The following is a 16,100-nucleotide window of genomic DNA, read 5'->3' as shown; positions in this document are numbered from 1 at the left end:
TGTGGTCCTAAAAAAAAAATTTTTTTTTTAAAAAAAAAAAAAAAAAAAAAAACGAAAACACACTCACAGGGAAAAAGAGAGAAAACAGAATCACGTAGGAAACCTGAACAGAATGAAAAGGTCTAAAGCAGGTTTCATTTAAGGTCCAGAAAGAGAGAGAAAGGAGGGGAATAGGGAACACAGGCAATGTCTAAAGTGATAAAGGCCAAAACTTTCAGAACTGATGAAAAACACCAACCCAGATGTTTAATGCTAACTAATCCTAGTGGGGTACATAAAAAAGAAATCCAGGACCAGCAGTTGGCGTAATGGCTATGTCACTGGACTCCCATGTAGTCGACCTCAGTTCAAGTCCCGGACCCAGTGGCTTAAACTTATGCTAGGTGCATGTGCTTGTGTGCCCAAGACCCTGAAAGGAGAATGGAAGAAAAGGGATTGTGGCGTGGCCATCCCGCCTTGGGAGGGTGATTTCTCACTTTCTGTCGCTCTCTGTCTTCCTGGTGAGTGCACGTGCCCTACAGCAAAAAAACTCTCCAAAAAAATATAATAAAATGAAAAAGAAATCCACATCCAAATAAAACAAATTTTAAATGATCGTTAAACTAGCCTCATAGAGCAATTTCCTTCACAGCCTGATTATCTGTTATACCCCAGTCAAATGCAAAATGGCTTCTGTTATGTACATAAAATGGCTCCACTCTGGACAAGCCGCTTACCTCATTACATGCTTGCCCAACGATAAGCAGTGCCTAACATTTTAGCAGTAAACATGTTGTGATGTAAAGAGGGCATGTCTGCCACTAGGATAAGCACCTGCAGGCGTGTGCCCACAAGGCATGCCCAGATTAAGTAACACCACACCCAGAAAGGACTATAAGACCCTGAGCTTTCCACTGCTTCTTTGAAACCAATTCCCACTCTTGTCACACTCCTAGTCGCTGGTCTTCCGACCGCCCAAATGTTCGTTGCATCAGCCCAGTGCCGAAACTCGTGTATGCTAGTCCCAGACTCCTCAGCATCGAGTACGCCTCTACCTCGATCGTGCCTCATAGACACCTAGCGTGCTCGGCACTCAAGTGGCTTGGAACCTGTGTCAAGCTCCCCTGCCAGCCTACGATGCCCCACACCACTGTCAATTCGATGTTTTGTGAATTTTCCCCTGAAATAAATACATGTTAAAAGCCCATCTGGGTCTGTCCCTCTGTTCAAGAGCCTCCGACAGGGGAACCTTTATTGTCCCCCAAGACTGGTCTCAAACCACAAGTCGCTACCAAATGTCATCGCAACCTACCTGGCAAGGCACTTCCTCCAAACGATCCAATTTTCCTCTTCACATGATCACACTAACAGCTAACTTAACATCAACAAAGGATGCTAAAAGATAGTGCAGTAACACCTCAAGTATGCTGAGAGCAAAAGCAAGTGCCCATGCTGCTTCCCAGAGGGCGTTACCACCCTGCGCTCACCGCCTGTGGCCTCTGGGACCAACACCCCCTCGCCCAGCATAAGCTCCAGTCCAGTTCCGCCTGAGTCCTTCCTGGTGGCTGCTGCCCTGGCCTCGGGCGGTTCCTCCTCTGCTGGTGCCCAGCGGAATTTGGCAGGTGCAGGGAAGCCTCTGTCTTGGAGCACTCCTTGGGTGCAATCTGTCCTTGTGGGACTATGCCCTGCAGGACAGCACTGTGACCAGAATCTGAAAGTTTCATCCAATTGGTTTGTTTTAAATAAGTTACAGTCCCCACTAAATTTCTCTCCTGATCATGTTACAGAATGCAAAAAGTATTTTTCAGTACTTTAATTTGTTATTTAGTATGTTAAAGGTTTGCTAGATTCTGCTTTATTCCATTTACTTATCGAAGGGCTAGAAAATTAAAGAATCTTCAGTTTTACATAAAATCAAACAGAACTGATGCCAACTTGAGCTATGGGTTACAGCCAGTACCTATAATTGTGTGGAGGAGGCTTCAATTATGCATTAATTACACAGCAAAGCCTCCAGCTGACTCAAACTGCAGGGGAGATGTCAGTTGCAATGAGGTGTTAAACAATGAAGGGAGTGTTTTAAACTTGGAAGAAAAATTAGGCCTGGTCTACCCTAAGAATGTGGTCTGTTTGTTTGGCTTCTGTATAGTAAATAAGGCTGAGGAGACAGACACTAACACTTACTCTGTGATTTTTCTACACTATTTTACTATCTTCTGTTAGAAAATAACATTTAAGTATTAGGTATGCAATACATTCAGATGAACACTGGCAAGCGTTCTGGAGAATGAAGAACCGAATACAGAATTTCTTTTTTTCATATTTCACAAACAGCAGAGCCAGAGATGGTGTACCAGTTATGCTGTTGGACTCCCACGTGGCCAATCACAGTTCAAGTCCCAGATCCGGTGGCCTGAAAATCATACTAGGTGCTTGCCCAAGATCCCGGGAGAAGACTAGAAAAGAAGAGATTTTGGTGTGGCCATCCTCCCTAGGGGATGGTTTCTGACTTTCCCTCTCGCTGTCTCTCTCTCTCTCTCTTCTCCCTCAGCAAGCACACATACCCTAAGGCAAAAACCTCTAAATAAATAAATAAATAAAAATAATGTGTGTGTGTGTGTGTGTATCTGTCCTGTCCATTACAAAAACTGAGAGAACTGGGTAATACCAGGTACCAAGTTCATAAATCAAAACGGGTCAAGAGATCCAGCCTCTCTGGTGCAGTTAACGGTATACCAGACTGCAGCGCTGGGAGCCACATGGTGACCCAGGCCCAAACCCTGGCCTGACTGGAGGAAGGGGGATCGTGATTCATGATGTGACCAGATCGATCGATCTCTCTCTCTCTCTCTCTCTCTCTCTCCCCCCCCTCCCTCCTTCCCTCCTTCCCTCTCTCACACGTGTGCAGGCTACTAAAAATAAAGATAAACTTTTAAAATTAGTTAGAGGGCCAGGAGTGGTGTGTCAGTAATGCAACAGGATTCACACAAGAAGGCCCTGGTCAATGTCCAGGACCTCCCTACAGACCCTGGACATGATGTGTGCCCATCATCCAAGCAAGCTGAGATGGGGGGAAAGGGGGACCACGGCATCCTGCTGGGAGTGTATGTGTACATGTCTCCCTCTCTCCCTCCTTCTCTCCTTCCCTCCCTCAAGAAATAAAACAAAAAAAAAAAGAGTTAAACTCATTTTTTTTGGGGGGGGGAGAAGTTTTTGCTGTAGGGTGTGTGTGCTCCCAGAAAGAGAGAAATCACCCCACTCAGGGGGATGGCCATGCTGCAATCCCTTCTCTCCCATTCTCCTCTTGGGATCTTGGGCATGCATGCACATGTGCCCAGCATGAGTTTAAGCTGCCGGGTCTGGGACTTGAACTGCAGTCGATTATGTGGAAGTCCAGAGATGTGGCCATTATGCCATCTGCTAGTCCCAAGAGTCAGAGTCTTAAGGATCGCCTGATTTAAATACAGTAAATGCAAAACGATCCAATACCAAGTACAATGAAGCTTCGTGGAAACTAAAATCAAGTCCCAGTTATAGCTATAATTACTATATGTTTAAAAAGGAATTTTAAATTAAGAGATAAATGGACTAAATTAACCCACAGGTTGCACGTACACACACAAAAACAACTTCTGAATCTCTGGTACACAAGATTCCCATTCTCAAAATTTCTCAATTTGTTTACCTTTTTCTTCTTTCCTCATTTACTTAATTTCCATTCCCACTATTAGGCAAATACTATTTTAAACACAAATAATGATAGAATAACAAGCCCTTGTTTCTGAGACATTCATAATTTAATTGGAAAAACTGATACATTGCAAGACATAAGAACTAAAAATATACTCATATTTCAGATTATAAATTATAGAAAAACGCATTCATATATTGATAGAAGGTGGAAAGGAAATACATGAGTGTTCATGTATTATTTTTAATTTTCCTAGAGGGGACACGTGGTCACCAGAGAGACAGAAATAGAGAAAGAGAGATAAACCCCCAGTAGAGTGGCCATGCCACAATCTCTTCTCCTTTATTCTCCTCTCAGGCACGCACACATGCCTAGCGTGTTTTTTGAAGCCACCAGGTCTGGGATTCAAATCACACAGTCAGCCATGTGAAATCCAGCTGGCTTAACCACGATGCCACTGGCTGGCTCTAAATACTTTTTATAAGCAGCCAATGTAATTAGCTTTCACCTGAGTATGACTATTTTAGTTATATTATCAAACCTATTTCAAAAGTTGGACCAAAATTACTATATTCTTATTCACTCAGTTGGAAAGTTCTTGAGAAATATTATTAAGTAGCACATCCAATCAAAAGAACTGCATCTGCCAGAACTCTATCACTTTACCTTTAAAGACTAAAAAAATTAAAATTCCTTCTTCCATACTGTAATGGAAGAAAAGTTTATAGAAAATTCTGTCATTCAAAAGTACAAACGAAGAGCCAGGAGGTGGCAGGTGGTTAAGGCACTGGATCCCACATGGCCAACTCCATGGTTTGGGTCCCAGACCCAGTGGCCTGAAAAACACACTGGGCACATATGTGTACATACCCAAAATCCCAAGAGGAAAATGGAGAAGAGACTGAAGCATGGCCATGCCCATGCCCTCCACCACCACTAGGGGTCTATGATGATGATTTCTCACTCTTCTCTCTGCCTCTCTCCAACACACATGTGCATCCCATGGCAAAAATAAATAAATAAATAAACCTTAAAAAAAATGACAAACGAACCAAAACACAACAAAAATATTTAATATATTAGGTCATCAGGGAAGTCATACGTGTTTTTCTATGCAAAAATGTGTCACGACTTTCTAGACACCCCAATACTTTATGTGCCAACCTACCTAGATTTTATAAAGAAGGCTACTTAAGTAAGAGGCACTTGGGGCCAGGCAGTGGCCCAGCAGTAAAATACGCTCTCTGTGAGGTTAACCAATGCGGGAAGGTTTTGGGTTTGCATACGGATAACTCCCAGAACAAGCCAGGTGCACCAGTGCCCACAATCCAAGCTGGCTGAGGCTTGGAGTAGATTGTGCATCCAGACCTCATCTGGGGGTGCTCCTCTCTATCTCCCTCTCACATGGAAAAAATTAAGTTAAAAACACTTAAAACTCGGGACCGGCAGTTGGCGTAATGGCTATGTCATTTACCTGAGTAGTACCCATGTAGTCGACCATGAGAATTTAAGCCACTGAGTCCCACACCCGGTGGCTTAAATTCACACCAGATGCGTGTGCATGCATGCCCAAGATCCCAAGAGGAGAAGGGATATAAATAAATAAAATAAGAAAGAAAAGAAAAGAAAAGAAAAGAAAAGAAAAGAAAAGAAAAGAAAAACACTTAAAACTCAATTCTGTATTTAGCAAAACCTGAGATGAGCAAGCTTTGTAACTCACGCCACTTCATGTTTTAAATCAGTCACGTATTTATGAGCAGTACCCTCTTTTCAGAGATTAAGGTTGCTTTCATTTTCTTTCTCTAAAATCTGTCATTGTTGGGACCAGCAGATGGCGTTAACGATTACGTCATTGGACTCCCACATAGTCACCCCACGGTTAGAGTCCCGGACCCTGTGGCTTGAAACTCACACTGGGTGCATGTGCACACATGCCCAAAATCCTGAGAAGAATGGAGGAGAAGGGACTGTGGTGTGGCCATTCCCCCAGGTGGGTGATTTCTTCCTTTCTGTCTCTGTCTCTCCAGTGAGTGTATGTGCCCTATAGCAAAAAATCTCTCAAAAACAAAACAAAACAAAACAAAAAACAAGCCTGTCATTGTTGGGCTGGCCCTATGGCACAGTGGTTAGGGGAGCCAAATGTCACATGGCTGACCACGCATCCCAAATCCTGGCCCTACAGTCTTGAAAACAAGTCAGGCACATGTGCTCATATGCTCAAAATCCTGACTAGATTGGGAGTGGAAGAGAAGGGTTGTTGCATGGCCACACCCCATTGGAGGGTACTTTCCCTCTTCCTCCCTCTCCTGCATACATGGCAACTGGAAAAAAAAGAAAAAAGAAAGAAAAGAAAAGAAAGAAAGAAAGAAAGAAAGAAAAAGAAGGAGAAGAAAGAAAAGAGGAGCAGGTGAGTGATGTGGTGGTTAAGACTAGACTCCCACATGGCCAACTTCAGTTTGAGTCTCAGGCCTGGTAGCTTGCTTTCTCTCTCTCCCTTTCTTTCTGTCACGCTCTGGTCAAAATCAAAGAAAAATAATAAATTAAAAATAAATAAGTCTTTTAAAAAAAAAGAAAAACAGTGCTGGAAGATACAATGTAAACTACCTAAATTGTATGTCTGAGGATGGTTAAGGGAAGGAAATATTTATTGGATTGTCAGGAAAATCACAATGTGTTTTTCTAGGCAAAATCCCAACACTTGTGCCTATACCATGATACATGCTTACTGGCACAAACTGAGTACAGTTGTGCCTGTACTTGTTTTTAAAAAAGAAAAACACTGGGACCAGCAGTTAGCGTAACAGCTATGTCGCTAAACTCCCATGTAGTCGACCACGGTTTGAGTCCCAGATCTGGTGGCTTAAACTCACGCCAGGTGAATGTGCGTGCATGCCCAGGATCCTGAGAGGAGAATGGATTGCGGCGTGGCCATACCCTCCGCGGGGGCGATTTCTCGCTTTCTGTCTCTCTGTCTTTCTGGCAAGCGCACGCATCCCATAGCAAAAACCTCTCAAAAAAAAAAAAAAAGAGAGAGACAGAGAGAAACATTAAAAATTTCAAAAGTTAAGCATCTGGAAATTTTAATATAGGATACAGGGCTCATTTTCACTTCTTTAATTTACCCTGCTGTCCAGGTTAAATGGCTATGCTCCAACCCACCCAGCTCCTCTGGCTAGGGTTTATAGCTAATAATGCACAGAGAACTTGAGTTTGTTCCACAAGCTGGGGGTGTGGGGAGTCCCCAAACCAAACAATAGTATTTGTTTCATTTGGGCTTTGACCTTAAGTTTCTATAAGCTTTCCTTAAGGGATCCAGATATTAAATAATACACTCTGTTTTTCTTTTAATTATATTTCAGACTATCTGAAGCCTATAGCACAGAAACTGAAATTTTGTTTCCTCCCACTAAGTAATACTGAATCAGTAACTACCACTTCCCAAGATCATTATCTCAACCTCCTATGAAAAGAACAGCTTAACAAGTTACTTACTTCAGGTCCTGCAGAAGGTCTTTTGCATTAAGCATGGTGATTAAAGAAGTGGTTGCTGCAGGAATTATAATAATAGGTGTTCGAGAACCTGTACAGGCAGAATTGCAAAGGTAGCAAATATATCATTATTATTAGATGGAACTACACGCTCCTTACTGAAAGTTTAAAATTTATAAATTTGTAATTTTAACCCCTTTGAGCTAAAAAATATATTTTAAATCACCAGCAATATTAAAAATATTTAATAATCAGTGTGGTTTGAAATATCATTCAGAATGGACACCACACACTAACATCTCATATAGCATGAGCATAGTATCAGCATTGGTTTTGCCATCTAATTCATCCACATTCACTTTTCTTAAGTATTTTTATTAACATATAATAATTATACATAATTGTGGGGTGCAATACAATTTTACAGTGTAAGAGTCTAGTGCGTAATGACTCATTCAGGGTAATTAGCATGTCATTTGTCATTACTTGTATTGGGAACACTCAAAATCCTCCCTTCTAGTTACTGTATCTTATAATGCTAGAAATTATTCCTCCTATCTACAATTTTAGTTCCATTAATCAACATCCCTCTTCCCTGCCCCCCAACAATTAACTCTGTAAAGTTTAAAAACCATATGCATAACCTCACCTTTCTTCTGATTTGGGGGAGGTCTTGCTTGAGAAACTGGAAGAGGGAAAGAAAATCACAGTTGAGGGCTATAAAAACCATATTCTTGTAAGGTCTAAAGATTACTTGTGTTCACATGACTAATTGTCATATAAAAATACACTGTCATCTTCTCAAAAAACATTACTAATTCTCTCTTCACAGCAACAGTAGAATGCCTTCGCATTATCCAAGAATCTGTAGTCAGAGGGAGAGTTCACCTATCGCACGGCAGGCACTGAGCCTCTGCGTCAAGGACGTTCAGGTCTAGCACAGAAAGAAAATACTACCATCATGAACTGATTTCCACAGTGGACAGATGTAAAAACAGAACTGCGGGAGCGACCACTGCAGGAAAGGGCGAGAGGAGCGGATCTGCTTAACCATTTTGGAGTTACTGGGAGCTAAGATCTAAAACACTTCCTGTACTGTTTTCCTTTCTCTTTTAAAAACTGCTTTTCATTTTTCATTAGGAGAGAGAGTATTTCAGGCAATGAATTAAACGTATGTAAAGATTTATATTACCTGGAAATGACCGTACTGCTAGTAACTGTGATCACGTTACATAAATATAATGTTCATATCTTTCATTTGTATATAGACTTCATAATACACAGATAAATATGTTGATATAATGGAAATACAGAACTAATTCAATAAGAATATACTTTAGGATAAAAAGTGCCGCATATTCCACTTTTAGTATTTATCTATACAATAAATATTTTTCAGCTGCCTCCAATGTGCCACATGGTGTACTAGAGTTGTTTTTGGTTTTAGAATCACAAAAATAAATAAAAATGTAGAAAATTCAAAATGCTAATTCAACATCAGTTCTTAGAAATAGATACCAATACCAATTTTAGAATCATACAACTCACACGTTTGGAATATGTCCCATTTAAAAGCAGCAAAATCCAATACTTTACCTAATTTTTATACTTCTTTGTACGGCTATTTCACTGCAATCAAATATTACAGAGTTCATATTTCCAGCCACATAAAAAGCAGAGAGCTATTAACATAAACACAAGCTACACAAATACATACTTCTCAGAGTTTTCTCATCTCTCTTTTTATCGAGGACATGTAATAGAACTTTCTAAAAATCATTTTGAGAAATAGGATTCATGGGTAAATTGGATTAGCTTCTGTCATCTGGAATATATACTATAGTTTCAGTAAATATTTAGGATTTGTTCGAGGGATAAAAGTTAACAACAGGATGGATAGGTACATAGATAAACAGGATAAACAGGATGTAGGAGCTATGAGAATGATTAAGAAGAAAAGGGAGGGAGTAAAGAAGGGAAAAGATATGGAGAGGGCTAGGGGAGGGAGGGACCTGCAAATGAAATGCCGCTGATTTAATAAGAGGATCCACAAACAGACTCAAGAATTTAGGGAAACACTGAAATAAAGGCTGAGGAGACCCAATAAAAGGAAAAGGCAAAATATAAAGGCTTATACATATTAAAAATACAGTGTAGAAGTTTAGTAAAAAATTAGCTACAAGTGACTATAAGTGGAGTCCCCCATAGGTAAGGACGAAGGCGGGGACACTGCAATGAAGGTGCCTGGCCTGACTGCAGAGCTGGGGAGCAGCACACACATCATCTGCTCAGCAGAGCGGGCAGTGGCCAGGGCGAACGTGCAAACGAGTCCAGCTCACATCCTCACTGTGCCACTCCCTAGGCAAACTTACCCTGGCAAGTTGATTAGCTTTGTTCAACCTCAGTTTCCTCAACTGTAAAACAGATAGGACAGCCTCTACCTCTTGACACTGCTGGGAGAATTTTAAACCAATAACGCACGCTGAGACCACAGTCAGGTTGGCGCTCTTCAGTTTACCATCTCCCAAACCCTGCACCCACAGCTGATGCCAACTACTCAACACCACCACCTATTTAAACAGAGCATGGGGGCCAATTTGCAAGCAGAGATAAGCCATAAAAAATGATTACTCTTCCTCTGTTTCACTTCAAATATGATTATATTCTTAAGGAATATGTATTCATACCTTATATAAAGGCACTCTGCTAAGTAATTATTAAATGGCAAATAAAACAAGGACATATTTGCCATCAAGGAGTTTACAGCAGAGTAGAGGAACCAGGTCATAAGCAAATACACAAACACATAAATAAATAACCAAATCTGAGGGCCAGCAGGTGGCTTGGTGGTTAAGGACACTGGACTCACACATGGCCGACCACAGTTCTAGTCCTGGACCTGACAGCTTGCTTTCTCTCTTTCTCTCTCTCTCTCTCTGGGCAAATTTTAAAAATTAAATAAAGTTAAATAAAATAATTCTTTAAAAAAAATCTGAGCACTTATTAAGGAACAAAAAGAAGGTAAACTGGCAAAAAAGTGTCTTTTAGATAAGATGCTTAGAAAAAGCCTATCAAGGGACCAGCAGTTGGTGTAATGGCTGCGTTGCTGGACTCCTACATAGTAGGTCATGGTTTGAGTCCTGGACCCGGTGGCTTAAACTCACACCAGGCATGTGTGCGTGCGTGCCCAAGATCCCAGGAGGAGAAGGGACTGCTGCATGGCCATCCCTCCTCAGGCGTGATTTCTCGCTTTCTGTCTCTCTGTCTCTGTCTTTCTGGTGAGCGCAGGCGACCTATAGCAAAAGCCTCTTTAAAAAAAAAAAAAAAAAAGTAGGCGAACTGTCCGCATAAGAGGTGGGAATGAGGGAACCAGCAGTTAGTGTAATGGCTATGTCGCCGGACTCCCACCGAGGTCACTTGCAGTTTAAGTCCCGGACCCGGTGGCTTAAAACTCACGCTGGGCGTGTGTGCGTGCGTGCCCAAGATCCCGAGAGGAGAATGGAGAAGGGATTGCGGCGTGACCATCCCCCCTGGGGGGTGATTTCTGGCTTTCTGTCTCTATGTCTCTACCTGGCGAGCGCACGTGCCCTATAGTAAAAACCTCTCCAAAAAAAAAAAAAAAGAGGGGGAAATGTGAGCGAATGCCAAAGGCAGGAAGAAACTGCTGTGCCAACGGCACTGAACCAAGGCAACTAAACCAGCAAGAGTGGCAGGAGACGAGGTCAGAACATGTGTAGGAGCCATTTCATGGGCGCCCTCTGACCTAACATTAAATCTGTATTAAAGGGCCACCGGAAAGTCCTGTAATTTCTAACTTTTTAAAGAATTTTTAACTTTATTTTATTTACCATCATAATGTTTTAATTTGCTACAGGGCACACACATGTGTGTGAATGAGAGAGAGAGATAAAGAGAGAAAGCAAGCTGCCAGATCCGGGACACGAACCATGGTCAGTCAAGAGGAAGTCCTGTGCCTTAACCACCATGACACCTACTGGCCCAGAGTCCTGTAGCTTTTAAACCAAAAAGTCACATGATTTTGATTCTCATTTCATCTGCAAGGGAAAAAAAGAGTTTAGACGAGGGATGAAGGAAGGAGGGGCAAGTGTGAAAGTACTATGACTGAAACTGAATGACTAAAGGGTATAGAAACACAGTAAATGGTTGTGAATACCAGATATAGTGTGGGGAGAGGGTGAGGGAAGGAGTAGAGTCTGAGGAAGGACTTTAAGGAGAAAAACAGAGAGGCATAGCATTAATGGGACCAAGAAACGGGGTATTATCTATTGAAGATAACTTCACGGTATTATCAACTGGACTGGGGAGAAATGTACACATGTTGGAATATTTGCTTTGCAAGCTAAATAATGTGACTGAATGTATAAAAAAAAACTTGAAATAAAAAATTAATTAATTTTAAAAACCCAAAAGCTCAGCTAAGACTATTACAATAGTCTACAATGCTGCTACTCAAATTATGTGTGGTTGTGTATGTTTTTCCTCAAAACCCAAGGCCAAATGAACAAAATACAGTAACAATGAATAATTTTGTATTTTTCCCCCTTAAAACCCAAGGCTAACTGAATTAACTACAATAATAATAAATTATTTGGAAGTAATTATGCACTTATTATGCATTTGTTAATCCTCCATTTCTACGTGCGCCCTGCTGGGGACTAGAAGTAACATCAGCCGTAGACCACACTATTTTTTAAGATGCACCGTGCTAGAGAGACGACGGTTTCACTTAAGTTGTGGGAGTAACAATAAGGAGAAATAGATTAAGATACAGAAAAGGCAAATTTGATATAGCAAACACTAGATCAGGAAAGGAGTAAAGAAATGTGAAAAGTAAAGAATAACTGGTAAACTTTGGGCTTATGACACAAGTTGGTGACGGCACCACTCATTTATAAAGAAGCAGAAGAACGTGTAATAAGACATCTTGGGGAAAATACCGGGGAAAACATTTTCACCAGTTTCAAGACGCTGATAGCAATCCAATGTTACACAGTTGATACACAATACCAGAGGTAAGAAGAGAAGTCTGAATGCAAAATACACGTCTGGAAATCATGAGCACATGTAAAATTATGGAATGAGTGCAGAAGCACTCCAACCAGCACCTGGGTTATAACTTGGGAAACTGAAGAGCATGAGAAATCTGTGTAAATACACAGACCGAGCTCTCAATCTTACAGGCACAGTATTTGGCAAATAAGTTAGACCTATGAGGGGGGGGGTCTTCAAAAAGTTCATGGAAATGCCTATTGTAAAAAAGTTATGCAAGAATTTCGATTTAATTTTCAAAAATAAATTCATACTTTTAATGCCATTCTTCCATGAACATTTTGAAGTTTCCTCCCATAAGCCGGTTACCCACCTCAGAAGATCTATGAATAAAAAATAAAAAATTAAACCTGAAAAAGTGAAGTATGGATTGCTATGCACTAGAAAGAAGGGGAAAGAAAGAGCAGGGCATGTGCAAAATATTTAATCTGGCTATAAAAAGGAAATGACAGTGAAGTCCGGGACTATAGCTTCCAAAGACAAATGTACTGGAAAACATATATCTGTCTCTTGTTAATTATTTAAAGGTTGAGAATTTTTTAAAGTTCAGGGATTTAAAGTGTTTAACCATGGGTCGGCAGGTGGCATTGGTGGTTCAAGTCCCGGACCTGGAGACTTGAAAAATCATACCAGGTACGTGTGTGTGTGCAAGTCTAAAATCCTAGAAGGAAAATGAAGAAGGGATTACAGTGTGGCCTTTCAAAAGTAAGGTATTAAGATTATATGGGGCTTATAATGGTATAGTTTTGCAGGTGCTTTGCCTTAGATTCATATTCCTTTAGATGTGGCTAGTATTTCCTTTTCTAAAAATTTAAAATGGTAGTCTGTTTGAAATCTGTGTCATTCCTATTTTTGAAGAGGAGTAGAGGAGTGTCCCATGGAATATTTGGAGCAGATTGGATGTAATTGATTTCATAAAATAGGCCTTTTTCTTTTAAAATTTACTCATAATTATTACTACTATTTAAATTTGACCAGAGAGAGAGATAAAGGGAAAGCAAGAAAACATAAAGGAAAAGAGAGAAAACAAGCCGCCAAGTCTGGGACTCAAACCATGGTCAGCCACGTGGGAGTTCAGTGCTTAAACCACCATACCACCTGCTGGCCCTTACAGGCCTGTTTTTAAGTAGAGATGGCAGTACCAGAAGCTGTCATGAGAGTGTAAGGGAGAACAACTAAGTTTATTTGTATGCCTTTTATAGACTAGGTTCTTTGCCAGAAATTAGGAGACCATGAAGGAGTTCTTTTTAGGAAGGAATACAGAAATGAAGGAGATAGGGATAGGCAGATGGGGTCAGGCCCACAACACAGATATCTAAAATTCTAAGCATCAAAGCTACTCCCCAGTCTTAAAACTTTGAGTCTGTGCTTCTGCAGGAAAAAAAAATTCACAACTACATTCACACATATCATCATGGATCTAGGGCAGGAAATTGTTAGGAGGGTGGGTATGGAGCCTTTTAAAACATTGTTCTAAAGTCTGAACCAAAATAAAAACATTTTCTTAAAAACTTAACTATTCAACTATACCTATTCATTCAAATTAACATTCTTACAGTATAACTTTAAAAGTCATTTATTCAAACACATGATGTTATATATCCTATTTTATCAATGGCTTTTGAATCAAAGTGGGAAAATATTACTACAGCAAGGAGTATTACAAAATCCATGTGAGCTGTTTAAATGCACTGTAGGAAAATAAATAATTCAACACACTTTTCATTTTTATCTTCTTTATAATTTTTGCTAAGAATATGAAGATGTATTATTGATGCTGACCGAAGTTAGCAAGCATTTCATGTACATATTATCAGTTCTGAGATCCACTTAATATCGACAGACAATTCCAAGAAACATGATCTTTTCATGCATTTTAAGTAAAATTTCTATTTCTTCAAAGCGTTACACAAATCAAAAAAATTTTCAGTTAGGATCACCTGTGAAAAAAACAAAAGCCAAAATCTTATATATTTTTACCTGGTCTGGGTACCGGCTGTGCTGCAGGAGTCTGAGTTTTACGAGCAGATGCACCCTCCTTTAAAAGAATAAAAATTGATATATGACATCAAAGTTCCTTTACATTATAATTAAACACTTCATTGCAAATAAATCTTGCATCCATCATATTCAATCAGTTACTCCATCACTACACTACTAGTTATAAGATAGTAACAGAGACCTTCAGTGGGAAATTTAAACTTAAATTGTTACTCTAGTTAAGCTGTAAGCATGTAATTTTTTGTTTTAGTTAGTTGTGGTTTTTTCCACAGGGCAGGGAGAAAGACCACGCCACAATCCTTCCTCCTCCAGTCTCCTCTTAGGATCAAGGGCAGGCACGTTGATTTTCAAGCTGCCAGTTCAGGGACTGCAGCTATGCAGGTTAAAGGATCCAGACCCTTAACCTCCAAGAGTCTTGCTGGCCCAGCATGTAACGTTTTAATAATTTGCTTAATTGTTGACTATTTCAATATTCAATATCATTCATTGTTTCAAAATCAAGTAGACTTTTTCCCTCTCAACAGTCTCAAAATGAATAAATGATACATAACCTCATGTTAAAAAGATGTCAATAAAATTAGTTTGGCGTACATCAGAAAACAACACAAAGATTTTAAATAACTAAATGCTTTTAAAATACTCAGGGGAAAAAAGTCACATTTATAAACAAATCTCCTGTGGCATCTGAGTTAAAAGTGAATGAAAATACCTTAAAAACTAAGTGACAAATCTCAACTAATGACTGCACATGTAATATGCTACAAGGAAAAATGCTAAGTGCTAAAGTCTACCGATTACATACTTAGGAATAGATGTTACTGGAAAACTGAGAACATTCACTAAGTCATTTGTCTTTAGTGCAATGGTTTCAATCATATTCACACTAATGTTCGTAACATATTTTCAATCATATTCACACTAATGTTCGTAACATTTTTATTTACAGAAAGCTGCAAATTAGATTTTATAACAACTATGAGTTCAAGGAGATTTTACTCAAGCTGTATACAACAGAAGGAAATCTGACAAATACCAGGGGAGTTTATATGAACCCATAATAATAAAAATTACCATCAGCTCACAGGAAACATTTTCAAGGAAATATCACTAAATAATAGATTTTCTTTAAATTTTATTTATTCATTCATTTATTTTCATTTGACCAGAGAGAGACACAGAAGAGAGAGAGAGAGAGACGGAAAGTGAGAAAGCAGGCCACCAGGTCTGGGACTCGAACTGTGGTAGACCACGTGGCAGTGTCCAGTGCCTTAACCACAACATCACGCTGCCTGCTGGCCCCAATAATGGCTACTTCAATTACACTACATTCCCTTCAAAATTTGAGATTTTACATGGCAAAATCGTTTGGCAGACCTGCCTGACAATGCATAAGCAGCACTACTGCTTGAGAGGCCAGAGACCACACTCGAGGCTTGGGTTTGGCTCCTGGGCCAGCCTGAGTACATCCAGTGTGTACCTGTAATCCCGGCTGAGTGGGAGGCTTAGGCAAGAGAACTGTGGCCCATGAGACCATGTCAAAAATACCTACCTCTCTCTCTCCCTTTTCCTTTTCCTCTCCCCCTCAGCCCTCGCCACACCTCACTGAGGAAAAAGGAGAAAATGAATACTAGAATACTACTGTATTGAAAGTGAAAGGTTATCCCACAACACTTTTTAAAAAATCAATTACTATAAAAACTCGGGACCAGCAGGTGGCATGGTGGTTAAGGCACTGGACTCTCCCATGTAGTTGACCATGGTTTAAGTCCCGGACATGGTGGCTTGCTTTCTCACTTACTTTCTCTCTCTTTCTCTCTCTCTCTGGTCTCTCTATAGTCAAGTTAAAAAGTAAGTGAATGAATACGTAAAA

The 16,100-nt window shown here is 40.1% G+C and overlaps 1 protein-coding gene across 2 annotated transcripts in view; it reads right to left on the bottom strand.

Moving 5' to 3' along the window:
* Window positions 1-16,100, bottom strand: part of CDC73 (cell division cycle 73) — a 161,271-nt gene that overhangs the window by 29,875 nt on the left and 115,296 nt on the right. For both annotated transcript variants that reach the window (XM_006146030.3, XM_006146031.3), the window contains exons 11-13: window positions 14,210-14,267; window positions 7,809-7,844; window positions 7,163-7,250 (exon numbers count right to left, since the gene is read on the bottom strand). In XM_006146030.3, coding sequence (XP_006146092.1) covers window positions 7,163-7,250; window positions 7,809-7,844; window positions 14,210-14,267 — 182 coding nt within the window. The remainder of the gene's footprint in view (window positions 1-7,162; window positions 7,251-7,808; window positions 7,845-14,209; window positions 14,268-16,100) is intronic.

This window comes from Tupaia chinensis, unplaced genomic scaffold, assembly GCF_000334495.1.
Source record: "Tupaia chinensis unplaced genomic scaffold, TupChi_1.0 Scaffold000161_4, whole genome shotgun sequence".
Classification (NCBI taxonomy): domain Eukaryota; kingdom Metazoa; phylum Chordata; class Mammalia; order Scandentia; family Tupaiidae; genus Tupaia; species Tupaia belangeri.
The sequence above is the reverse complement of the archived record's forward strand: the minus strand, read 5'-3'. Positions and strand labels throughout refer to the sequence as shown.